The sequence below is a fragment of the Barbus barbus genome, assembly GCF_936440315.1.
Source record: "Barbus barbus genome assembly, chromosome: 44".
In the NCBI taxonomy this organism is placed as follows: Eukaryota; Metazoa; Chordata; class Actinopteri; order Cypriniformes; family Cyprinidae; genus Barbus; species Barbus barbus.
The window spans coordinates 10,850,137-10,876,786 of record NC_136722.1 but is presented as its reverse complement, the minus strand read 5'-3'; the positions used below and the strand labels follow the sequence as shown (position 1 = coordinate 10,876,786).

The 26,650-nt window shown below is 38.1% G+C and overlaps 2 protein-coding genes across 11 annotated transcripts; one reads left to right on the top strand and one right to left on the bottom strand.

Annotated features, from left to right (window-relative positions):
- Positions 1 to 369: 369 nt before the first annotated feature.
- Positions 370 to 5,414, bottom strand: LOC306863149 (uncharacterized protein). Of its 10 annotated transcripts, none has more exons than XR_013783646.1 (8): positions 5,060 to 5,391; positions 4,859 to 4,910; positions 3,875 to 4,026; positions 3,322 to 3,454; positions 3,159 to 3,242; positions 3,004 to 3,059; positions 2,378 to 2,640; positions 427 to 521 (listed from the first exon to the last, which is right to left on the bottom strand). XR_013783646.1 is itself a non-coding variant. In XM_079406359.1 (7 exons), the coding sequence occupies exons 1-7, from the start codon at positions 5,268 to 5,270 to the stop codon at positions 2,510 to 2,512; spliced, it is 813 nt and encodes a 270-aa protein (XP_079262485.1). In that variant the 5' UTR covers positions 5,271 to 5,367; the 3' UTR covers positions 2,002 to 2,509. The 10 variants fall into 10 exon arrangements, 6 of the variants coding, with proteins under 6 accessions (XP_079262485.1, XP_079262483.1, XP_079262484.1 ...); XR_013783648.1 differs by having other exon boundaries at positions 2,378 to 2,614; positions 5,060 to 5,370; XR_013783647.1 differs by having other exon boundaries at positions 428 to 521; positions 4,859 to 4,904; positions 5,060 to 5,388.
- A 1,929-nt stretch (positions 5,415 to 7,343) lies between these two features.
- Positions 7,344 to 21,296, top strand: LOC306863061 (retinol dehydrogenase 10-A). Its single transcript, XM_079406222.1, has 6 exons — positions 7,344 to 7,967; positions 8,962 to 9,197; positions 17,954 to 18,052; positions 19,230 to 19,375; positions 19,698 to 19,829; positions 19,926 to 21,296. The coding sequence occupies exons 1-6, from the start codon at positions 7,679 to 7,681 to the stop codon at positions 20,047 to 20,049; spliced, it is 1,026 nt and encodes a 341-aa protein (XP_079262348.1). The 5' UTR covers positions 7,344 to 7,678; the 3' UTR covers positions 20,050 to 21,296.
- Positions 21,297 to 26,650: the final 5,354 nt, after the last annotated feature.

The following is a 26,650-nucleotide window of genomic DNA, read 5'->3' as shown; positions in this document are numbered from 1 at the left end:
ACCTTCAAAACTCTTGCCAAATCTGGGCCTTTTGATTTGTGGATTTGGCTGTGTTTAGGTTTGGCTTGGGTACCGTGTCCATTCTCAGGTTCATGAAGATAGAGGAGGACACGGTCTACTCCGTGAACTTACTGAAGTATATCATTACCATTAACCTGACAAGGTTGCATTCTTTTAAAGTGCACACAAGCCTCGTGTCACTGTTGGTCATTTTATGGACCGCAAAGGCCAGATATATTGTATGACAGTGGCACATCAATACTTTTCATTATTTCACTCCTCATCCAAATGTCATAAAGTTCATCCATTTAGCATTTAACCATAGCACATAACCACTTGATGACAAGTAGCATTTATAAGGGCTCTAACCTGTAGGGTTTGGAAGTCAGGCTGATTTGGACTGAGCTGAAATGATAAACCTCTTGTGGGCAGGTCTACGGCAGCGTTTTATTAAAGGACTCTTTGTTTACTGTTTGTTCCAGGTCATTTTGATTGACTAAAGTTGAAAGCCGCTGTACTCACTGAAAGAAGAAAAAAAAAAACAGAAAAACAAGCCATGAAGAGTACAGCTTGCTCACAGCAAATGTTTCAAATACACGTTTCACATTTTCATATATCTGCACCTCTTTAGACAGAACACAATGAAACCATTACAGTCTTGTTGATAAAGTTAAATGCAACTTTGAAGATAAGAAAAATTGAGCTAAATAAGTTAAATATTATTTATATTAATAAAAAAACCTCTAATAAATCAATTAGTATTAAGTATTATTGATTAATAGCAGTAGTATTCAGGATTATTTTATAATATTGTATGTTATTATTATATATTATAAGTTATTTACTGATTTATCATTGATAAAATTACATTAATATAATAAATATGGATTTATCATTGATAAATATTATATTAATATAATAAATATGGATTATTATTCGTAGAATTAATAATTTAGAAAACATTACCATTTTAAGCAAATAATTAATAATTTATTGATTCATAATGATGATGATAAATCCAAACATTATCCCTTTTTTTAAATTAAATTTAATAATTTTTTGTAAATTTAAATTTAAAATTGAATGTAATTTTATTTAAATTTAACAAATTTAATTAACTATTAATATTAATAATAAAGCCCCTCTAAAAATCATTTATTAATATCATTTATATATAATTTATAATTTATTCACTGAATAACAACAACGATAATTATAATAATATACAAACTTTACAATCATTACAATTTTAAACAAATAGGTAATTTTATTGGTTACTAATAATAAAAACTTTTTTTTTTTTTTTACAAATAAACATATAAAGTGAAAGAAAGTAACGTGACATACGGCCAAGTATGATGACCCATACTCGGAATTTGTGCTCTGCAATTAACCCATCCAAAGTGCACACACACACACACACACAGCAGTGAACACACACACAACAGTGAACACACACACAGTAGTGAACACACACCCGGAGCAGTGGGCAGTCATTTATGCTGTGGCACCCGGGGAGCTGTTGGGGGTTCGGTTCCTTGAACAAAACCTTTGTGTTTTGAGTCAGACTCTCTAACCATTAGGCCACAACTTCCCCATTATATTATTATACATCATATATAATTTATCATTATATATAATTTATTATTATTATCATTAATAATAATAATAATAATCTGCTTCTCATTGCAAGTGGTTCCCGAAATGAACTCTTGAAGCCAAAAAAGACATTATCTCTCTTCTCTCTGCCCAGAACGTGCCAACCTAGTCTTGAACCGAATCAACCTGGCCCTTTTCCTTTCGACAAAAGATACTTTGGTGTAGAATGGAGCTCTCCCACGCTCTCCAGAACAACCTGCACAAAGATGCAGCCTCCCACCTGCATTAAAATACTGCTGTATGCACAGTGTACTCTACAATCAGCTAAAACATACAACAGCCATATGTTTGTGATTGCTACTGGCTGATATATGAAATGATCAAAACTATCAATCAAAAATACACTTAGAGTTTCATATTATTTAATAATACAATTCTTGACTTTTAGATAACGTTGAAGCAAACTGTTTCTTTGACAAAAATATGTTTTTAGATATGATCATATTTACTTAAAATTAAAGGCGGTAAACAAAGCAGTTTTTTATATATGCAACATGACTTAGAAAGCATATAGGTGCTATAATTTCATCATCACTGTAGTTTAAGGCAACGTTAAGGCAGTTATTCTTGGCGAATACACGATACACTGTAATGTGAATTTGATTTTAAATTCAACAATACCTGATAGTTTTACATCAGAAATGTAAATGCTCGCTACAGTCTTTGGTTTCTTTTGTTTTCAGTTATAATCTAGTGGCAGCGCTTCAAGACTCTGTACCTCTCAGCCAGGTTTTTCTCCTTGACTTTATTTACTCCATCTTGGCACGGTTGTGATTTCAGGAGTCAAGTGTTTTCTCTTTGGCTAATGAACTCTGATTAAGAGTCCTGCCTATTGATCTTTTTGAGCTCTTCATTCTCTCCTGCCGGACTGTCTCTGCTTCCAGAGAGGACATTTCTGTGAACCTCTGAACAAAAGAGGCCGAGGCACCCAGGTGTGGATCAGGGTACGACTGGGCTGAAAAACAATTACCGGCCGACAGGCTGGTTAGACAAGAGCACAGTTTGCTTATTCAGGTTTACACAGGTCTTCTCACCTCATACAAAAGACTGGGAATTTCAATAATGGCCTACAGTCTGGCAGGAGGACGTGAGGTGTGTGTGTACTTAAACGTTAAGTGTGTATTTTATGTTTGCGAGCTCATGAAAAACAAGCATATGTGAAACTCATCAATGTCTGTGTTCTGAATCTGTAAAAGGAGTAAAGTGAGAGATCTCACCTATTAAACATTAAGCAAAACACCTAACTAACACATGTGCTAAATGTATGGGTAAGATAAATTACAATAAATCAGTTCTATCTGAAATCGCTGCATTAAAATGTTAGATATAAGCTTAAAAGCTCACTTTTGTTGTTAGCACCATCAGAGAAGAGATTGTGCGCTCTGTTTTTCATCCTTAATCTGAAATGCAGAGAATAAGACAGGGAGAGAGTCAAATAAGTATACAATAAACACAATATGTATAGTCAAATACAAAAAAACTAAACAAATCATTGTTACCTGTTTCTATAGTTTTGTGATAAACTGATAGATGGGGTAGTGGCTGGTAACAGAATTGATGGAAATGAGGTCAGATAATCAGACCTGAAATTGACGTAGAGAATATATGATGTAGTGAATATTAGTTCATATTGCAGTATTTTAACAGTCTTGAAGAACTCACCCGCAAATAAGTGGTCTTGGGTCGCGCGGGCAGAGTTCTTTGCAGTGGGCAAATCTGGTTAAATTATGAGAGCGATAAGCATGGAACTCCTGCGAGAGTGGATTTGTAGGGTTGTGGTTCATCAGAACATCATCTGTTTGGGAAAATAAACATATTTGTGTTCTAAGGTTTCCAGAGAAAGCAAAAGAAACATCTATAAATAATACAATCATTTACATTTTGTCATTTAGCAGACGCTTTTATCTAAACACTTTAATCTAAAATAACTGCAAAAGCAATCCCTGACTAACTTTAATTAGGTCTAAAGAGATGATGATGCTGAAATTATGTAATGCAAAAATATTCACGTGAAAGTTGTGAGCACCATCTACTGGCTATCCCAGTGAAATTAACAATTACACATTTGTTCCATCTCATCAAATAACGATGTGACAGTATCATAATATTAAGATACTTTCTTTGCCTTTTTCCCCATTTGTATAGGCTACTAATAATGATACGATAAATGGCATATTTACTATCTTATGAATGGAAAGAGGGATAAACACTGTACCTTCAACGCCATTAGTGATATAAGTTCCATTTCTCCATCGTTTATCAAATAAGAAATGACGGTCAGAAATATCACTATCAGATGGTTCATGGTTTTGTGAGGTACGTTTGGTGACAGTTGAGCGATTTTTGGCTAACAATGGAAGCAGAGGCCTGTGAAGTGGAAAATACACAATGTAGAATAATGTCTCATATATACTGGTTTGATTCATGTGACTTATTATATCAGTGTTTGTGACTTATATTAGTGACATACAGGGCCATAGCCAGGATTTTTCAAATACCGAGGTCATTTTTTCTAAAACCCCCCCCCCCCCCCCACACACACACCGGTGCGGTGGCTTCACTTTTATGACGTCATGAGCTATCCAGTTCTCTATTATAGATCAGTGGATTCTAATGACAAATGAAACTTAGCGCTTGACAGTGCTGAACAGTCTGCCACTGACACACACAGGCTCACCTTCTCTCCTACTCTTTCCCTGCCCTTCTGTTGTTGGCTTTTTAAAACTTAATTTAGTTTGATGCAAGTTCCTCTTCATGTCTGCATTTCGCTCAAGACCACACTACGATCGATGTACTAGCTTACGTGAAAAAACATACGGCTTTCCCGCCTCTCTGAATCTGTAGCCTAGGTAACGTGACGTCAAGTGCCTGCAAAGACAGATAGAGGCGGAGATTTCACCTGAGAGATTAGACGGAGAATGTGAATTTAATTGGGAGAAAATACAGACGACATATATGGATTCGGACACGGACCGGGTTCTGTGTTTGGCATTGATCATCACTGCTGGATTGACTAATTTGAAATTTCGGGAAAAAATACCGAGGACATGACCTCGGTGTCCTCAATGGTAGATACGGCACTGGTGACATATTATCTCAGTGTTTGCATAGATTTCTGTGGAAGTTTTTATGACAAACACACAATGTCAGCTTGTCTTAAAAAAACATTACGTTGCTATTATTTTGTTTGTATACTCACCCTTCATTACTAGAGCTGACACTGTGAGGCTTTAGATCCCTTGAATCTACAACTTCATATTAAACATTAAATGTACATGTTAATAAAATATCTGACACCGTTCATCGTCTGGAAACTCTTCAGCACTGAACGTACAGATATTGAAATCGTATTGTATCTTGCTGGAGCCACTGAAAAGCGAATAACGTAATGTATCCTCACCGCTCGGATTTCTGATTTCTGGGTATTTCTGTCTTGCTGAGGAGATATTCGGCCTGGATTGAGCAGCCGTGGAGCATCCAGACACTGAAGGACTGGAGATGTAGTTTGAAGGATAACTGGGTCGCACGTCTGTTATGTCCTGTATTATCAGAGGAGCTTCAGCTGGCAGAGACATCAATTTAGGTCTAACGACGCCGGTATAAGGCTTCATCTCCACTTTCAGATGTAAGACGGACTATAATGTCATTTTAGGCCGTTTAAGAAGCTTAACACTACACGTTACGGCCATTATTTCCATAATTTACTACGACGTTTCCATAGTTACTGCTACCAAAACCACGTGACACAGCAGACTGGATAAACGCAAAATGTTATTTGATTTTACCTATAAAAAAATAAACGTGTTTATGTCAAATAAGCTTACGCGGTTTGAATTAGTTTAATTGTGTATGAAATTGCCTGTTGCGTATTGAACACCATAATGCATTTTAAATGCTAAAAACACTACCACAACCACTGTTATTTTGTTTACTTATTTGTTTACAGTTCTGCATAAAATAATGTTATGATTTTTTATTAAAAAAGCACTTCTTGTCGTAAACTGAATGTGTAATTGCAGTGTCAATCCAAGAGGTGGGGACCTTGTAAAGGCATTTTTATATACATGCGCCTGTCCCTTTAAATTATGGCAGGAACACAGATCTGCCTTGATTCATTCATGAACTCATTCATATAACACAGATATTAAAAACTTTAGCTTATGGCATACTAAACCTACAATATAGCCTATAAGAGAAAAATTAAAGATGACTCAATACAATTTATAAGAACTTAAGACGTGTATGAAAATATAAATTAAATATGTAGCTGAATCTGGAAACATAATGGAGTTTAACTATAGATAACACATCCATTAACATGTAAATTACTGAGGCTTCCAATAACACATGCAATCATCATATGACTAATTTTGAGACACTGAAGCGCAAATGCTCTTGATTCATCCACCGTTTTCTATATTCATGAGTTGGTGGAATGCTTGCATGCATAATTCATTCATGTCACAGGTTCAATGATTAGTTATTGCAAAATGTCAATAGAAGCCTTCACATTCTGGTAATAGGCTACTGTTCATTCTTTTCTGTCAGATGAATGTCTCCCCCCCCCAGCAACACTTATATCTGATCTCTTTCGGGCAGTTTTGGAAAAATGTGGAATGGAAGTTTCTCAATGGAGGTTGAAGTTTAGTGCCAGGACAATAACTTCTCCCTGAACATTAACAAGACCAAGGAGAAGATTGTGGAAGCACCACAGTGATCAAACATTCAGTCACATCAATTGATCTTTGAGAGGTTTAGCAGCATTGCACTGTATCACCACTATTCACTGTAGTCTAGCTACTGCTTCAGAAACTGCTCTGTATCTGAACGCAAAGAACTGCAGAGGGCGATGAAGACAGTGCAAATCATTACTAGCCATGAGCTATGGAGCATCTCCTGAGAAGGATGTCTTAGAAAGCTCAGATCCAGTCTTAAAGAACTCAGCTATCCCAGTCCCAGTGACTGACTCTTTTCTCCTTTGCCATCTGGTAACAGTGTACTGGCAAATAATTGTTTTCTTTCTCAGACTTCATATGTAGTTCTTGCTTGGGAACAAACATGCAAAGCCTTCCCCGTTTTAGGATTCAGTTTGTTTATACTTCAGTTATTTTCTACATAAATCTTGATATCCCTATTACAAAATGTGATGTGCAAAGGCTTTTTAGTGCATTTTTCAGAATAAAATAATGAAGAGGTTTAACATGTTTCATTTTCAGATGCACTTTTCTTGTACATATTACTATTTATTTTTACATAATATATTCTTCTTATGTCTGGCTTTGTATGTTATGTAAACATCTACATTTTCACAATGCTCTGAATTGCTGTAAAATAGCCTATTAATAGCCTACATTTTCCCTTTTTTGTAGAAACATTGTATTTCTCCTTTTCAGTGTTTACCCCTGAAAAATGACATTCTGTGGGCTCCTTAACGCATTGAACTACTTTCTCCAAGTAAAGCACAAGTCATCTAATTGCACTGATATGACATATTCATTGAAACACCCGCCTAAGCATTAAAAATACAACCACAACTATTTATTAGTCAGACAGTGTTATAACACATCCACTCTCCACATGTGAGCTAAGTAGATGTAAATTTCAATCAGGCATCTGGGCCAATCACTCTGTGGGGTCCTGTGGAGAGGGGCTGGTTTAAATAGAGAGCGAGCAGCAGATCAGTCAGGAGTCTGTCTGTATCTCACTCACAGAGCAGCGGCGCACTGGCAGCTATCGCGCGCGCATCCGTGCCGGGACACGATAGGTTTTGTGATGCTCGTATTGCGTTATATTGTTCATTTGTGTATAGTCTGTTATATATATGTATATTAGTAGTTGCATGACAGTTGGGGTTAATTGGATGTTCACCCCATAATAACCTAGGCGCATAGTTAAAGAATAAATTATATGCTAATGGTAGCAGCACAAAGGCAAAACTCAGGTTGATTAGTCATTTAGGTGTAACTGGACATTGTGAGACGATCTTTATTTAAAGCACAGTCACAGCTCGGCATTAAACATGATGATGAACATTGTCGTGGAATTTTTCGTGGTCATGCTCAAAGTTCTCTGGGCCATCGTGATGGCCGGACTCAAGTGGCTCATACGGCCGAAGGAGAAGAGCGTGGCGGGACAGGTGTGCGTGATCACCGGGGCGGGCGGCGGACTCGGGCGGCTCTTCGCCAAGGAGTTCGCCCGGCGCCGGGCTACACTGGTGCTGTGGGACATCAACAGCCACAGCAATGAGGAAACTGCGGAGATGGTGCGACAGATCTACAGAGAGCAAGACAACTCGATGACAAAAGAGGGTAAATGGGATGATTTCATATTTACCTGAACTTATCATATTTAAAATGAATTGGTTTATTGTGTTTAGAATAGGTAGCTTTGTCTTTGTAGGTTTTAAATAATCAAGCCCTTGAACGTTTGATGTATAAAGAAGAGATGACTCGTACAGTTTCTTTTTGTTTAAATGTCCAATAACTAGTATGCAAAATTGATTTGTATTTTTTTTCCCCTGAATCATAACTAAACACATGACCACAACATCAAACAACACGTGTGAACATTTTCTACACTGATATTTTTAAATGAAATTATATTTAATACTTATTATATATTAAAAAAATATATATATTATTACTATTGTTATTGCCATTAAGTTGCTGCACTCCATGTTGTCAAATTTATTTTTAAATACTAGATGTTTCTCACTTGAGAATGAATGGCTGTAAAGTTGTGTAATTATGCAAACAATGTTATAATCAAATAAGTTTCTTTACCTGTTAACACCATTGTTTTTTTTAGGTAAAACACCAAGTGTTTTATGGTGATATTCATTAGAGACCCACCAGTTAATAGATACTGACCGACCGATTATAAATTAGGCCATAGTCTTACCTATTGTTGTAATTATCTTAGTTGGCTCCATGGCAGATATTTTTTCACCTAATGTAAAGTAGATTCAAATCAGTTAATTAAAAAAAATATATAAATAAGGTAATCTCTCTCACTGCAATAGCCTGCAAAATTTAGTATGTTTTGGTCATGCGTCCTTTATCATGTGCTGTTTACCTGATGACACTCATATGGCCAAAACCTATTAAAATTTGCAAGTGATGTCAGTGTGAGGGATTAATCTTTTTTTTTTCTTTATAGATTATTTGCTTCTATTTTTCCTACACCACTGCTTATATTTCTCAGAAAGTTGTGGGTTTCTGAATCGATTAAACTGAATCAAATGAAGCTTGAGTTTCACGGTTCTCTACATCTCTGATAATGATCTAATGTATTTTTCCAAAGGAGCTGTTGGTGGTGTGGAAGAGGTTCCTCCGTTCCAGCCGCAGGTGTATACATATGTGGTTGATGTGGGAAAGAGGGAGAGTGTGTACTCCACAGCAGAGAAAGTGCGCAGGGAGGTCGGTGAAGTGGACTTGTTGATCAACAATGCAGGTGTTGTGTCTGGCCACCACCTTCTGGAGTGCCCTGATGAGCTGATCGAGAGGACCATGGTGGTGAACTGCCATGCACACTTCTGGGTGAGTCTCATTTAACTCTGTAAATACTCAACTCTATACAACAATATCTGATGTAACCGTGTAAACAGTCAATATGTATCATAAAGGAAGTATAGAGCTCTTTTAAGTAAGAGAAAGCTGTGAAATGCCCTCTTTTAGTGATTGTGCTATATCACATGATGCCACTGTCCATGCGCCCATCTGTTCAGCACATACTCCTTTCTCTTCTCCGGTATTTGCACTTGAGCCAAGTTGGAACTCAAACCTCTTTTGCGCCATGCATGTTCATAATAAGCCAGAGTGAAGTTTGAAATTTGACTTATACCCTCAATGTTTATTCTTTCAAAATCAATTGCATCAAGCACTTAAAAGATCAGTCGTTAAATCCATCTGTTGTTATTGAGCGCAAACAAATGTCTGTCGCCTGAGATGAGGGGGGGGGGCCCCCTTAAAACGCACCAATAAGTGTTGCATATTCCTCATGTAATCGCTCCAGTCTCATCTGTCTTGCCCTGTCTTTCTTAGTATGTTATCCATTTGTTTTCATTCATTCCTTTGTTTGTGGCCGCCAGAATTAATATTTACTGCTCAGTCTGGATGTTCTGCCGAAGTAGACATCCACAGGCTGTGAGATTATGAGGATCTGGCGTGTGTTCAGTAAAAATATCAGTACAGGAGCTGATCTAGGATCAGATTACCCTCCCTGACTTCATCAAGTCAGTCCCTGTGAGTTATAAAATCAGAACTGATCTTAAAACCATACTTCCACTCGGAGAGGTTTTATTAACATGCCCCCTGCCGTTTCAAAGTAGTCCTCTCCAAAGCTCCTCGATCTGCGGATATAAACAAGCTCCGAGTAAGAGAACTCCAGCAGGGGGTTTTAGTAAGATCACCAGGAACAGTCTGCTCTGACTTGGTTTGTTAATTTAAAGCCCATTGAAGAGCACATCCTGCCTGGGGAAGTACCATTTGGACAAGTCCATTCTCACTTGGCCTCACTAATTAACCTCTTGCCAGTAAATGCGTAAACGGCCTGTCTGTAGTTTGCATTGTCTTACTGAGACCACCTTATGGGATGAGCTGTAATGGGACAGTTTGTTTTAAATCATGCCGCTAAAGTCACGTTGAGGTGGATTGTGAATTTTTTTTATATTTTTTTGCTGCACGTGTCTGTTGGGGATTTTTATATTTTAATGATTTGTAAGACAGAATGGTTAATGTGTTTTGGAGAGGTGAGGGTTGATATCATCCCAGACTGCCTGGAAAATAAATATATGAATAAATATTGATGGCTTTTTACTTTTTCATTTTCTTAGGGTGTTATGATATCACATTACTTTTTTTTTTTTTTTTTACATTGGAAGATATATGAATGAATGTTGGAAGTCCTTCTAATGAAGCATGAAAATGCTTGGCCACAAATGGAGCTTAAGTGTACACCATGTTCTTTGCTATCTATTTTCTTTTCTTTTTTTTTTTTTACTTGGAAGTTGTTCAGTGTAAGCCACAGCGGTGCTGTTGCAGATGCACTTGTTAGAGTTGGGATTCTCATTAAGGTTTTGGTTGTGTTTGCTTAAGCTTTATGCAGCGCATGGTTCCTTGTGGGGGTTTAAGATGAAAGCAGAGCTTAATCATTAAGGACAGGCAAGGAATACCAAGTGGAGGATGTGGTCATTAAAGCCACAAGCCATCTGAATAGAAATGCACCAACACTGCTTTTCCTCTTTCTTTCTTGCACAAACATGTTCTCTTAATTGGGTGCTGCTTGCATGTGGTTCGTAACACTGCAAGACTTTCTTTTTTCCCTTCTTTTGTCTTCCCGTTTACAATTAACTGTGTTGGCGTGTTTTGTACAGAAATTATCATTTAAATATGCATTGACAGCGTTTAGTGCTGTCACTTATATTAAAGGGCCCGTGACAGACATTTTACATTTTTATGGGTGGGGGTATCCCTCGCCTGGACCCAATAAGTGGGCTATTATAGGACTCGGGACTCTAGTCCCTCTCTGATGATGGCCCTGGTAGTCATTTATTTATCTACTTTTTTATTTTAATCTTAATCAACTTTTTTTAAGTGTTTTTCCAAGCTTGGTTGGGCACACTTTAAAAATTTAGATGTTTTATGAACATCTAAATTTTATTTAGAAGTTTTGTGGCCTTTTTTTAAATGTGTATTTGTTTTTTTTGTTTTTTTTATCGTGTACAACATGCTTAATATGTCCTGGCCAAACTATTTTAATCGCATATGTGACAATATAGGCAAGAAAACTTAAGCCATTTCATGGCCTTTAATATCTCCATAATGTGCTAATATGGCATTAAGGTCCATTTCTTTCCCATGCTAGTTGGTGTATAAATTGCAAAAGCTGGTGCATGTTTTTTGTGTTTTTGCGCTTTAATTCATTTCAGATATTTGTTGTTCCATTAACTGTTTGGTATTTTTCCAAGTTAAAGCTACTGCCTTCCAAATCCCTAATTTCATCACATTTTTCTTTCCTCTGGCCATAGTGAAGTTTCTTAAGCTGGTCTTCACAACAGGTCCATATCATCCTCTTAAAGAGTCTCAAACATGACCTGGCAGCCGGTTCAGCGCCTTGATTTCAACGGTCCGCTGTGTTTCGAAACTCGTAAGGCAGGAAGGGTAAACTCCAGATGGACATCATCTTTATTTTGTTGGATAGCATGGTGGGAATGCAACAAAACTAGAGGAGCCAACAGGAAGTGAGGCCATTATCTCAGAGCAGTGCTCTTCCAGGCTGAGTCCCTCCACTCTTTCCATACTTACAGCTGCATTTGAGTCCCAGGACCAGCGAGTTCTCTGCTAAGCCCTTTCAGATATATTCCGAATAGCCCATCTGAGTAGCACTGTGGCGGACTGACTGGTACTTGGCGAAGTAAAAGTTTAAGTGATGCAAATGACCAGATTTAATACCTAGTCAGATTTTGGAGAGCTGAACAGAGTATACTTCCTCCTTCCTCTCTGATGGTGACCCCATAATAGGCGATATGTGTGCAGTACATTCCACACCTGGGCGCAGTTGTGTCCGTGAAAGCCTCCTAGTTGCTAAGTGAGTGTGGCTGAAGTAAAAGACTCAGGGCTGTCCCTAGAGAAAAGCATCAAGGGAAAGAGAGTCTTGTACACAAGCTTGCTGGTAATGGGGAGCTGCTGCCTGACCCACTTATGTGACAATTGCTTTCTTGTCTAGGGATCAGCTTGACAAGATGCCAAACGACAGGAGCCAAGTTCTCCAGCCTGCATTCCGGCTAGACCAGGAGAAAGGGAGCAGCCAGGCAGAAGGGTCTTACTTGAGTAGTTCTAGATGGTCTTTCTCAAGGCCAATGCACCTGTACCCCTTATTTGACTTGGGGCGGCTTATATTTGCAGAGCTCCTGGCCAAAAAGATTCACCTTTGGCTTAATTTGGATTATCTGAGTAAGGTTAAACCGCTTCAGAGTTCATTTTGATTCCATAGATCCTGTCCCCCATTTTAATGAGACATTGGCAATACAGTAACAGCATATCAATTAGCCCCCACTTCAATCTGGCCAATGCTTTGCTACATTTCTCAGGTCGGTCCACTTTCTTTTAATTAACGGCCATCTGGGTTTTTCTGTGTGATTATTTGTGCATATTCCTATTGGTCAAACATTAGCACTAATCCAGGCTGACACAGCAGCTGTGAAGAGCTTTGTGAGGAGCGATTGCACTTGAGCTTGTATCAATTAGAGAGTACAACAGGCATAGAACCACTGCAAGGTCCAAGGAAGCTCTCTGCTGTTGTAAGTTAATTTAGCGTAAACTCAGGCGCTGAGAAGCAATTACGGAAGCTATGAATTAAGACATGAACTTCTGTTTGGTTTCACACATTTTGTGTCTGAGAGGTCAGCAAGGCCATGCCCACATCAGTGGCGGCCCCCTCATTCCATTGCAGATTGGGTATTTACAAAGACTCTTAGCCATTTCTGCTCATTTGTGCAAGTTCAGCGGTTACGGGTTGATAGACTAATGGTCAAGGACCTGTGTTGGTAATGTTGGGTTTGATTTTGGTCAAGTACTGAAGCTGGATGGTAGGGCTGTGCGATTAATCAAAATCGAATCGCGATTTGAGACATTGCGATTTGCTAATCACAAAGCCTGCGGCGTGGATGCGATATTACTCTGTTCCAGAGCATAAGACTGCCAGCCTTGATTGGCGGTCTTATTAATCAATAGAGTGAGCGCACCTCCGTTCTCCTCTATCAGCACTGCTCTAGCCAACTGCGTAAACGCCTACCATTTAAAAAGGGTCAGATCGATAGTTTGGCAAATTAAAACTAAAGAAAAACGTATGTAACTACAACTTCGAAATGACAGACAACGAACAAAAAAGGTAATTTGCAAGAGCTGCGTCAAAACGCATATCAAGAGCTCCCTTATCGGTTCTGCTTTCAGTACTGGAGAATAAAATATACATTTTTAGATGTTTTTATTAGTAGGCTACATGAACGTTATCTTACACATTTTATCTCCCCAACAGATTAGTTTGAAATAAGTTTATAATGCATGCTCGCTAATTCAGAAGACCGCACACAATGCTTCTCATATGCTGCGCGTCTCACGGACGAGCCGTTTACACGCTGCCTGTCTCGTAATGCTCTTATACTTTCTGCTCTGCAAGTCTCTCACGAGTGCATCTGGCAATATGGACAAGGCAACCTGTCAACTCGCGCCTGGCTCCGCATTTAAAACGAATGCTTAAAATGAGTAACTGCTTGCCAATTTCACTTGGATGAAATAAAACATTCAGCACATTTCCCACTTGTTCTTAAAATCCCAAATACTTAAAAATGAATAAATCAGCCCATGTAATACTTTAATAATTTACAAAAGAAATACAGTTCTTTTATTTATAAAAAAATAAACAAATCTTTCCTGAGAAATTCAGTAATTCTGTAGAAGTAGTAATACCATTATAATCTTTCCTGCAGAAAAACACACACACACACACAAAAACAGTAGAACCCCTCCCAAAACACAATAGAAAATGTAATGGATTTAAGGGTTATAATGGGAATTGTATTGGTTTTAATGTAAACTATAATGGTGTCCACTGGTATTTGATGCATTCTTATTGGTGGGATGTAATCTAGCAGATGGCAACCAATAGAACAACAGTAATTCCTATTGGAATAATGCCCAAAAAAAAAAAAAAGGAATTTTGTAATGGTTTTTATGGAAACTATAAGAATTTATGTGATGGTTTCTATTATTTTATTTTTAAAAATTCAACAGGGTAACGATACTCATACTGTGCTGCACATTATTGACAATATTGAGCTGAAGCTTGACTTTGCTAATTTAAAATCGCAAATCAAATCGCAATGTCAAAAAAAATCACAATTGGATATTTTCCCCAAATCGCACAGCCCTACTGGATGGGTATTGTTGGTTTAATTGGTAACATTGGATTGATTCCTAGTCCAGTTACTTGACCAAAATCAAACACAATATTACGTGCTTCGCAAATTGACCAAACTCAATATTAGTTAAGAAGATGGACTGGAAATGTTGGGTTTGATTTTGGTGAAGTACTGAAGCTGGATGGGTATTGGTGGTTTAATTGGTAACATTGGATTGATTACCAGTCCAGTTACTTGACCAAAATCAAACACAATATTACGTGCTTAGCGAATTGACCAGTCATACTCAATTTCTGTTATGAAGATAGACTGGAACTGTTGGGTTTAATTACTAACTTTGGGTTGATTACCAGACCAGTTACCTGACCAAAACCAAACCCAACATTACCAACATAGCTGCTTGACCAAGTCAAGTCACTATTATTTGTATAGCGCTTTTAACAATACCAATGGTGTCAAAGCAGCTTTACATCCGCTTTACAGTATTTAGACGGGGAAATAGTGTGTTGAAATGGTGTCATTCTCCTCTGGCCAGTTTAAATCTAAGCTAAAGCAGAGTAAGATTGTGCAAAGGACTCATCTGGTTTGTGTGGTCTTGTCCCGATGGCCGTCTAGGAGACAGGGTCTTCACTGGGGATCAGTCTCTGGGGCTCATCTAGTTGTCCTGGTCTCCACTGACGTTCAGGGCTGTAGAGGTCATCTCTAGGTGCTGATCCACCATCTGATCTGGATATGGACTGGATCCGGGTGGCTGCAGTGACCATCTGATCTGGATACAGTCTGGATCTGGGTGGCTACGGTGACCTCAGAATAAGAAAGAAACAGACTAATATTAGCGTAGATGCCATTCTTCTAACAATGTTACAAATACATTGGATGTTTTGGGAAGTGTTCCCGTTTCCGGTTGACCTTAATGCAGCCTAACAATCCTGTAACAGATTTGAATTCTAGAAATGCGATAGTGTATTATGTGTAAGCCAGGTTAAAGAGATGGGTCTTTAATCTAGATTTAAACTGACAGAGTTAAACTCCGCATTAGTCATGTAGACTGGTAATGTTGAGATTGATTTTGGTCAAGTAATGTAGCTGGGTGGATAATGCTGGTTTAATTGGTAACATTGGGTTGATTACCAGTTACTTCACCAAAATCAAACCCAACATTACCAGTCTACATGACTAATGCAGAGTTTAACTCTGTCAGTTTAAATCTAGATTAAAGACCCATCTCTTTAACCTGGCTTACACATAATACACCATCGCATTTCTATAATTCAAATCCGAGTGTTTTCTAATTCAAGGTAAATGTAGATTGAATGAATATGACTTAAATAGTGTCCTTGTCCTATGACTCAATGTAATGCCTTCCCAGGTTAACAAATGTCTCTATTTCTGTACATCACATTTTCATTTATGGCTTTGATTATATTGAGCTATTTGAAAGGCTTTAAATTCTGCAGCAGGAGTAAATATTTCACCACTTGATGCAAGAGCAGACTTTCGATTGCGTGAATCATGACTTTCTGCCTTTTATCATGGTAGCTTGTCTCATTGGAAGCAGCACGTAGTCCAAACTTTCCAAATCAAATTTTAATACTGTAGATTGCAGTGTTTGGAAGATGTTAGCATATGTGCACCACAGACCCAATCTATCCTAATGCTTCATTTGCACGCATACTTACCATCAGTTTGGCATGCAAGGCACGAGTACAGCCTTAAACTGATCCAAGTCTGCTCCCTTGAAGGAACCCCCCACTCCCCCAACACAATGAGATGAATATTAAGAGCAATTTTACACTTAATGCACTGGAAAAATACACAGTTTACTGTTAACGTCAGGAATTAAATGCGTAGCATGTGGACCGCAGCGCTCAATCGCACGACTGGCCTGTCTCATGGAAGTGAAGTCAGTGGAAGTGAATTTAAGAGATTCCAGTGCCATATTTCAACAACATGTCAAGCTGACGTGTTAAGACGGCTGGCAGAGGTGTGAACCGCGCACAAAACCGTGCAAGATGGTACCATTCTCAAGCGTGGCCAAGGTCCATTTCTGCTGGGCTTGTTTATAAATGGTGATATCATTGAAGGCCTCTGGAAGGGTCTCTGTTGTTTTTGGCTCTCACAAGTTTTTTTTCCTCTTTCGTAGCATGTTTCGTGTTCCATTGACTATAAAGCCACATGCAGTTCTGTGGGGCTTGTACAGCAAGTCTTCTCTAAGAAAGCCGTAAATGGATGACGCCGGTCATGTTTTTCATCATTATTGTGTCCACCCCCTCACTTCCCCTGGGTCTGAAGAGAATGGAAGATGAGGCGTGTGTGTTTTTTTTATTTTTTTTTTATTCACTCTGTCTTTTGTCCAGCCAGGATCAGGCGAAAGTGGACGATGACACTAATTCATTGCATGAAAGAAACGTCAATAACAGCCAGACAGGATGTCAGAGCAGCTGAAAAAAGTTAACAAATCTAGCCCAGCAGTGTTTAGCTAGTACTGGCTAACTACAAGTCAAGTTGTTTTGTTCATTTTCTACATTTTAAACCTAGTTAAGCTCACCCAACAAAAAAACAAACAAACTGTAATTTCCTTTAACTCATGTAATTTCAAACTTCAGTTAATTGTTGTTTTCAGTTGGCCATTTTCAGTATGGTTTACCTAAAAGATTCATTCTGATCTGGTTTACAAGTTCAACTCCTTGACACATAAATGATGATTTTTCAGATGAACTGTTCCTTTATTCGTTCCAATGCTAATACTTGATCTAGGCTAAAAAGGTGGTGTTTGTTTCCCGTCTTTGTTGACCTACAGCGATGTTGTGGTCTTGAGCCGTATTGTGGTGACAGTGGTGAGTGAGTACGCCGCTCTGGCTTTGTGCGCTTGATACTGAGATGCCACTCTTGGGACCAACTCGTTGTGGGAAAAGAGGAAACCACAGACAAACCACTTGTTGTGAACTTGCAAGTGGTCTTTTCACCATTTTAATAAGCCATTTCAGACCAATACCAAACCACCTGAAGGTCTGGAGCGATACATAATCCATTCAAGTAGTTTGCTATTCATCCAAGTGAAACCTCCATGTCAGAAATGAAAACTTTTCGATCTACCAAATCAAATTGAGCTGTACATAAATTAATCTCCTAAGTGGAAAGCAAGCTCCTTGTAAATGGCCTTTAAGACTGTAATGGAATTGTGTTTCTAAACTCCCCCAGCAGGACGAGGGAGATGAGTGTTTAGTCTCAGTGAATTATTAGTCGGGGAGGAGAAAAAAAAGAAAATAAAAACGGATCAAAGGGCTTTGGCAGAGACGAACAGCATCAGCAAAATAACTGTCTTTGTCCCCCCCCCCCCCCTTCTCTCTCTCTCTCTCTCTCTTCCTCTTCCAGACCACCAAGGCATTTCTTCCCAAGATGCTAGAGATGAACCATGGCCACATTGTGACAGTTGCCAGTTCACTGGGCCTTTTCAGCACAGCTGGTGTGGAGGTTAGTACATTGCATCCATCACATAAATCTATTGGCAGACTGAAAAAGAGAGTGTGTTTGGAGAGTCTTGGCACGTTGACTCGTCATGGCATGGAAATTCGGTGCGGCGCACAGCACGCAATTAAAGAACACATTAATGCCAAAAGATGTTCAATGGTTTCACTGGGCCTACCTGCTGCAGAGACAAATTCCCCATGATTCACTGGGGTTAATTTTAGTGCTCTCAATATAATTAGTGCTGTTTTGTGTATATATATATGTGTGTGTACTGTGTATATTTATGTATATATAAATACACACACGCACATACATGCATGTATATATTTTAGAAAAATTTTACGTTTATATATTAAATATTTATGATAATTTTTATGACTATAAATATATACATGCAAATAAATGTAAATATTTTCAAAATATGCTGTATGTGTGTCTCTATATATACAAAAGTATACACAGTACACACACATAATATGTAAACAAAAACTTTTATTTTGGATGCCATTAATCGTTTGACAGCACTATTTAATATATACTGTGAATATTATACTCTTTTATAACCCCCAATACGTATAGTACGTACATATATATCTGTGCTTTTTAAAATCTGCATAAAAAATATTCGATCAATATATTGGTCTTTAATACAGACTGGTTTAACAGATTCCTGCACCTAAAGAGTTTCTTTTAATCCATTAAACCAGCCTGTGTGTTTGAGGGATCTCTAGTACATGTACAATCTTCTTCTTTCACTGCTGTCCAAACTGGTGTCATTTTCCCAGCAGTCTTTTGGGGAAACGTTTTTTGTTTTGTTAGCTGTACGTGCACTTCTATTTTACAAGCCCTCCTCTTTACTCTCACTTCAAAGGGTCCCAAAAGCCCTGTCACTGTCTGACCTATTATGTTTCCTTGAATGTGACTTTTTATGGTTTGCATTATTGGAGTGACTCAAGCCACTGTTAGCCCCTTTTATTCCAGAGTGTTTATCTACACGCATCTGTGTTTGCCCACTCCATTCTGAAGATCCTATCCACCACGAACCACATCAAAACCCTCCCGCTCAGCTCTACCTATACTCCATACACGACAGAAGAATGCTAATGAAACCGTAGATCCCCCACTATTAGAAGAAAACCGCCTCGGGAAGCTTGACTAAACTGTTTCCTCTTGGTTTCAGGATTACTGTGCTAGCAAATTCGGTGCCATCGGCTTCCACGAGTCCCTGAGCCACGAAATCAAGGCTTCAGAGAAGGACGGTATCAAGATGACGCTGGTGTGTCCTTACCTGGTGGACACGGGCATGTTCAGAGGATGCAGAATAAGGTAAGAAAAGAGCCGTCCAAATGTCACGATTAGGTTTCAGATGGCCACTAAAAGAGCGAACGACACAATGCGTATCTAGTTCATGTAGACATTGCTTAACAATAGTCAGGGTAGCTTTGCTTGTGGCCTCTCATGTCACTGTCAGCTTGGGTTTTCATGCACACAATAGGGGCTTCCACTTGAATAGAAGGTGCATGCTGGATCTGTTTCCACTCAATAATGACTTGCTCTGACTGGCGAAGCACTTTGGGCTGACTTTATTAAACAAAGACGACTCTTAATCATCATGTTTTCTCCTTCTCTCCCTTCCTGGGCGGGTCAGGAAAGAGATTGAGCCATTTCTCCCTCCATTGAGACCAGAGTTCTGCGTGAAACAGTCCATGAGGGCCATCCTGACAGACCAGCCCATGATTTGCACGCCTCGCATTGTATACATGGTCAACTTTATGAAAAGGTGAGTTTAAATGGTCCTAACACAGAACTTTGAAATGCCTCCAGATGGTCGGAGCAATCGGAAGTAACGTTCTCCCGTTTGTTTTGGGTTTTACAGCATTTTGCCTTTCGAAGCAATCGTGTGCATGTACCGGTTCCTGGGTGCGGATAAGTGCATGTACCCCTTCCTGGCTCAGAGGAAAGAGGCGATGAACAACAACGAGGCCAAGAACGGGATCTAGAGGGCGCCGTTTCTAACCCACAAGGGTATATTTCTAACCCGCATGAGGAGAAGACCACTGAGAGGGCAGAAGGAAGTGAAAAGACTGTTTAGACTGGTGCACTTGCATTTGGCAGATGCAAAGGTTTACCATATTGTTCCTCTGGAACAAAGAAAGCTGTGTACTACACTAAGGATTTATGTTGATTTATGTTTTGTGTCTTTTTTAAGGTTTGTTTAATGAAACCATCCATCTATATACTGTGTCAATAGTTTTGAAATCATACATGAGCTATTCAGTAATTAACTATTTACGTAATGTAGTCACCAGCATTATATAGCGTCTTTGTGAAACTATACAGTATGTTACTGTATGAACAGTAAATTCTTGTCACGTTTTTTGTTTTGTTTGTGTGTAGACATGCACTGTATTTACTTTCCTCTACACTGCCAACATTTATCTACACCGTTCAGTGTGGCACCATGCCACTACATTCCCCAATCCGATCCATTTAAAGGCAGCGGCAGGAGATCAAGTGTCCGGTTACGAAACATGTTTTATAAGAAATATTTTGCATTGTTCCCCCCACATTTCTCTTTGTTGACGTCATGAGAAGTACAAGTGTGTAAAACGCTGGTCTGTTTCCAGCTGCTGTGAGAAGGAAGTGTGTTTTTACTCTATAATCTATAGACTTATGGTATTTTGTATATGGAAATGTATGAGAGTTCGTCAGTTGGAAGGGTGGTTTTCCTGTCACTGAACATTGTATTTAGTTTAACTCGGCCCATTTTGAATTAACTGAACAATTTTTTTTTTATTTTTTTTGGTTAGACCTATTTTTTGCTTCTCATTTTTTTTTTTATAATGGATTCATCATTCACATTTCAAATTCATGTCAATTACCAGTTTCAGTCAATAACAATATGAATATGATTGATTTTTTTTTGTACACGCATACCCATGTACACGTTCATTTAATGTTTTTCCTTTTTGTGTATTCAAACCTGGACTATTGAAATGTTTTCACAGATGTATGTTTAGGCAAAAAAAGGACAGAACACATGAGTTTAAACTACATTCCAATAGGCGTCCTTCACCGACTGTGATGAGCCTAAAATCTCTACCTCTTCATTTTTGCCATTTGTTAACAGTATGACATAAATACTCTTTTTGTAACTTTCCTAAAGAGTGCTCTATAGAAGAGCACACAACATGGTTCCAATGTTTAGTGTCTCTACCTAACTTAAATTAATAAAATGATTTAGATTATTTGTTGGTTTTTGTGTATTAGTCATAACCTCAACATCTTTTCATAAGCATGACTCTCAGCAACAGCAAATGCCAGAAATTCCTGAGCACAGATCTTGGCGGAGAAAGCTTAGGTTTTAGTATTTGCCAGCTTTTCTAGTAAATAAAGTGTGTAAAGAGTGCATCCCTATATTAACTTCCATAGGAGCAAGTGACATGATATACTGGAAGTGAAAGCTCGCCTACTCACAGACAGAAGCGTTATTGTCCCACACTCAGCATATCGGAAGGATTTTGGGGGAGTAAGCACTATATTTGTTAGACTCATGTTCCATTCAAGTCTAAATGCTTGTTATCTTTAGTTATGAAAGTGATCGAGAAGTTAGTTTACTTAACTGGGAAATGCATCACAGGAATTGCTAAGCTTGTGAATGACAACGCCTCATCATACTTACAGCTTGAGTGTTTCATAAGAGATGAATCTGCTCAGGGTGATGCACTGAACTGAAATGCAATTTTGAAAGGTTAGCAATGTCACAAAAGAGTGAATTGCTTATGAGTTTTCCAAATATGACAGACCTATTACATGTTGAGTGGGTGTAGGCTAGTATTAAAAAAAAGCCATGTGATAGTAAATGTTGAGTGAATAAGAGGGCGTGCCATTCTGAACACGATGGGGCCTTGTTTATGAAATGTAGAAACTGTCCTACATTTGATCTTACGATCATTTCACAATGCATACGTGTGATTCAGAGAATGAACTACACACACAAAATTTGCGCGCACACCTCTTTCAGAAGTGAAATATATAAATCACAAATTATCTTAAAATTGTGCGCAGCTGAATGGTTTCAGATCTCCGTTTTGGGAGTGCCACCTAATTAATGCCATTGACATATACAGTCATGGCCAAAAATATCGGCACCCTTGGTAAATATGATCAAAGAAGGCTGTGAAAATTAATCTGCATTGTTAATCCTTTTGATCTTTTATTTAAAAAATTCACAAAACACTAACCTTTCGTTGGATAAGAATTTAAAATGGGGGAAATATCATTATGAAATAAATGTTTTTCTCTAATACAAATTGGCCACAACTAATGGCACCCTTTTATTCAATACTTTTTGAAACCTCCATTTGACAGTTTAACAGCTCTAAATTTTCTCCTATAATGCCTGATAAGGTTAGAGAACACCTGACAAGAGATCAGAGACCATTCCTTCATTCAGAATCTCTTCAGATCCTTCAGATTCCCAGCTCCATGTTGGTGCTTCCTCTCTTCAGTTCACCTCACTCATTTTCTACAGGGTTCAGGTCAGAGGACTGGAATGGGCATAGCATCTGCATCTGCTGGGCATCTGCTGAATAAAATTATTTAAAAAAATGGCTGCTGAAAAGTCAGTTTTGCCATCACAGGAATTACATTTTAAAATAAATTATAATAGAAAATTGACAAAATATTGTATTTTTGATCACACCATGCAGCCTTGGTGAGCAGAAGAGATTTTGTGAAGTTATCACTTTGATCTAATATTATTTAGATGAATTGTAAAACTAGTTTGGGACTGGCAAACATAATAATTATTAAGTTTAATAGTATATAGCTATTAATGTCTGTATTTGATAGACAACACTACTGAGAGTTCAATTATATCTAGACCACTGAACTAGGAAATGTTTCCATTTGAGAAATCTTGTTGCCTTATCATAGGTCAGTCATTCACAAACCCATAGCAACAGGCACTGCAGACATACAGCTCTTTGGGCAGCCAATGGTTTTCAAGTGTTGAAAAGCACTGATCTCAAAGCAACTGATGTCAGTAGCCAGCAGTGGAGGTGTTTGAGTCAGGCTAATTGGCCTGACTGATGATCCGTACTAAGAGATTAGTGTAATACAGAGACAGAGAAATATTGACACATCAAAACTCCCGCAGCTAAGGTAATTGTTAAGATAGGATCAGTCAACTGAAGGAACTCCCCACAAAGAAAATAATTAAGAAAAATTCATAGCTTTGAAAACACAAGATGAAATGCTTCCCTTGCCCATACAGGATTTATTTTCCCTTTCACTCAGCAGAGTAACATAAGCACTAATTTAGCTTTAAAAGGTCGATAACACTTAATTCTGGTGGAAAAATCAATGCACTTTGTTGCCCAATAGCAAAAAAGGCCACAGTTAACAGCATTACATGAGTCAAATGGGACAGAGCAATTGTCATTGAAGATTTTAGTTGCTTTCCACACTTGAAGGATGACATTTAATCTCATCCACAGTTATTCATTTAAGGTAAAACAATTATCTTGTTGCGAGGTATATCAGGGATACTGGCACATAAAACTAATAGTAACGTGCTAAATGTTTATAGGTATGTGAATATATTTAATAAATGGGAGAAAGAGGTCATTTACAAAGCCAGCCAACAAGTCAATCCATCCACCTTCATATGGAGTTCCTTCTTCCCCAATCTGAATTCCACACTAATTGCAGCTTCCTATAATTGACAGTAATAAATTACAAAGGCCCTCATACTGATGAACGAGACAGTGAGATTGATCTGTTTCTTCATTACCCGCCACAGGACACTCTTTCAGTCAAACCAGCAATCAAAAAGAAACTAGATCTAAAGCAACTCAAAAAGAAACTTTTCTTAAGAACTTCGCAACTTGCTTGTGCAAAACTCATTACTATAATGCTAGGACGTTGTGAGTGGTTACCAAGGTGTTGCTACACACACTTGCTACTGTCTTCTGACTGGCTTTTAGCACATTGTTATTGTTAAGGTAGTCTGAGTGATGTAGCACCATTTACAAAGGTGTTCTAACGAAAAATAACTATGGTTTTACTACAAATAAAACCAAAAACCACAGTTACTATAAACCATGGTAACCACAGATCACCCATCGTTTACCATGGTATTTGTAGTAAAACTGTGGTCATACAAATAGTAATCAATACGCCAAAAACAGTTACTACACTATATAATAAGACCATGGTTAATTTTCGTAAGGACTTTTAGCACATATTGGTAAGATGGTCTTAGTTATTTTCACGCATAGCTATTGCTATAGTATTTGTTTTTAGCCCTTTGCTATTCTTTTGCTAAGGTGTTGCGAGTTTCGCATATTGCATTTGCTGCGGTGTTCTGTGTGGTTTTTAGGCTAAACATTTGCTAATACGTAATGTTTTTAGCATGTTGCTACACATTTGATAAAAAGTGCTGTTTAGCGGGTGGCTGTATACTGTGTTTTGAGTGTTTTTAGCACCTTGCTAAAGATTTGCTAAGGTGTTCCAAGTGCTTTTAGCACATTGATATTCTTTTGTTAAGATGTCCTGAGTGTTTTTAGCACGTTGCAATTCTTGTTTAGCACACTGCGAATTTAGCAAATTGCTAAGGTGTTGCTAAACATTTGCTAAGGTCATGTGCTTTTAACATGTTGCTGTACTTTTGATAAGTATACCCCTGCTAAAAAAAACAATAGAAGCCCAATAGAAACTATCACCGAAATTCCAATGGTTTCCATTAAAATACCATTATAAACCATTAGCTTTTTCCAGTAAGACCATAACAAAATTCCTTTCTGTAGTGTGTTTTGGGCATTTTTCCAATAGGATTTAACATCCCACCAATAGAATCCATCACATACCAGTAGACACCATTATAGTTTCCATTAAAACCAATACAATTCCCATTATAACCATTAAATCCACTACATTTTTCTATTGTGTTTTGGGCAGGGTTCTATTGTGTTTTTCAGCTGGGACTATATACCAGGGGTCGGCAAGCAAGTTTGGCATCGGGCCAAAAAATTTTTCACCACTAGATGGCAGGCCAGAACATAGTCGAAGGATAATTTAAGATATTAATTGATGAAAAATGCAACTAGAATTGCGTGTGACTGACTGTTACAGTGTATTTTGTAACTGGTAGTGAGCTGTACTCTGTGTAAAGTCCTGCGACAGTCATTAACAAAAAGCCACATTTGTGTGGAGCGTCAACAATTTTCCTTCCGCGCATTTAATAATCACTCCGCGCTCACTGATATCAGAAACACCGCTCCGCATCTAAAGTATTTCAGTATGTTTGAAATATCACAGTTTTATGGAAGCCCGTTTCCGCCAATGAATAAAAATTGTTTTTATTTCAAAAATTGAGATATAAACTCGCAATTTTTGCTTTTTTTTTCTCAGACTGATATGTTCTCATAATTGCGAGTTTATATCTCAGAATTATGACTTTTTTAACTCGCAAGTGCGAATTTATATCATGCAATTCTGAGAAAACAAGTCATCTGTCAGCTGAATATATTCCGAAGGAACAAATTACTGGAGAAATATAACTTCCTGCTCATGTCCACTGCAGTCATCATAGCCTTCACATTCTTTCTGATTTGAGTGATCCTTTTCTATCTAGCTAGCTAAATATGTTTAACGTGAATTCTTGCTAAATATGCAGCTATATTACGGGTGGTTGGCAAGAATTGTACTCGTGATGGAGCACTCTTGGAGCGAGTGAAAACCATGATGCTCCGACTTTTAAAAATCCGCTTCTCGCTCCAGTCAAAATCACACCGCTCCACTCACATAGCCTACTCTGATTGTGAGTAACTGTTGCTGTCATGAAAGATCTATTTCAGAACCAGCCGCTATCAAAATAATCTGGCTACGGGCGCGGGCCAGATATTATTGCTGGCGGGCCACTTTTGGCCCACGGGCCGCCTGTTGTCGACCACTGCTATATACCAACCTGATACTGCTAAACAACATTTGTTAAGGTGTTCTGAACATTTTTAGCACTTTGCTATATATTTGCTAAGGTGTTCTAAGAGTTTTTAGCACATTATATGGTTTTGCTAAGATGTAGGCTACTGAGAGTTTTTAGCATGTTGCTGTTCGTTTGCTATATGGTGTTCTGGGAGTTTTTAGGGCATTGCAAATACATTTGCTAAGGTTCTGAGTGGCAGTGCTCTACATTTGCTGAATTACGTGGGTGAAAGATTTACCCTTTCAGATTCCAATGAAATTTTGCTAAATGTGAACACACATTTAGTAACAGACTTATTTTTCCAATTGGTGAGCTTGGTCTTGTATGGTAGTAATCATTAATTCCTCTAACTATGAATGAATGACTGTTTCCTTGGTGATACTGAATGGACTCATAGTATGGAGCTATTTATGGAGCTATTTTTAGACTGCTGTGTTGCAATAGTTGAAAGAATCACAGATGATGTGTTACTGAGCCTTAAAGTCCCTTTAGGTATGACACAGTACTACACCATATGCTTGAGCAAATCGCCTGTGGTTTTTAATTCACACCCATGTGTTGGCAAGAAAATATGAAAACATGGTTATGTAGCTACAAAGAATGTAATCTTA

What these genes read in the sequence shown, in the direction of transcription:
- LOC306863149 (XM_079406356.1), bottom strand. Translation starts at nt 5,270, where the DNA reads ATGAAGCCTTATACCGGCGTCGTTAGACCTAAATTGATGTCTCTGCCA. An exon ending in GTCAGCTCTAGTAATGAAGG is followed by an intron (nt 4,027 to 4,858) that starts GTGAGTATACAA and finishes TCCACTTCACAG; the next exon opens with GCCTCTGCTTCCATTGTTAG. An exon ending in TCACAAAACTATAGAAACAG is followed by an intron (nt 3,060 to 3,158) that starts GTAACAATGATT and finishes TCTGCATTTCAG; the next exon opens with ATTAAGGATGAAAAACAGAG.
- LOC306863061 (XM_079406222.1), top strand. Translation starts at nt 7,679, where the DNA reads ATGATGATGAACATTGTCGTGGAATTTTTCGTGGTCATGCTCAAAGTT. An exon ending in ACTGCCATGCACACTTCTGG is followed by an intron (nt 9,198 to 17,953) that starts GTGAGTCTCATT and finishes TTCCTCTTCCAG; the next exon opens with ACCACCAAGGCATTTCTTCC. An exon ending in TCAGCACAGCTGGTGTGGAG is followed by an intron (nt 18,053 to 19,229) that starts GTTAGTACATTG and finishes TCTTGGTTTCAG; the next exon opens with GATTACTGTGCTAGCAAATT.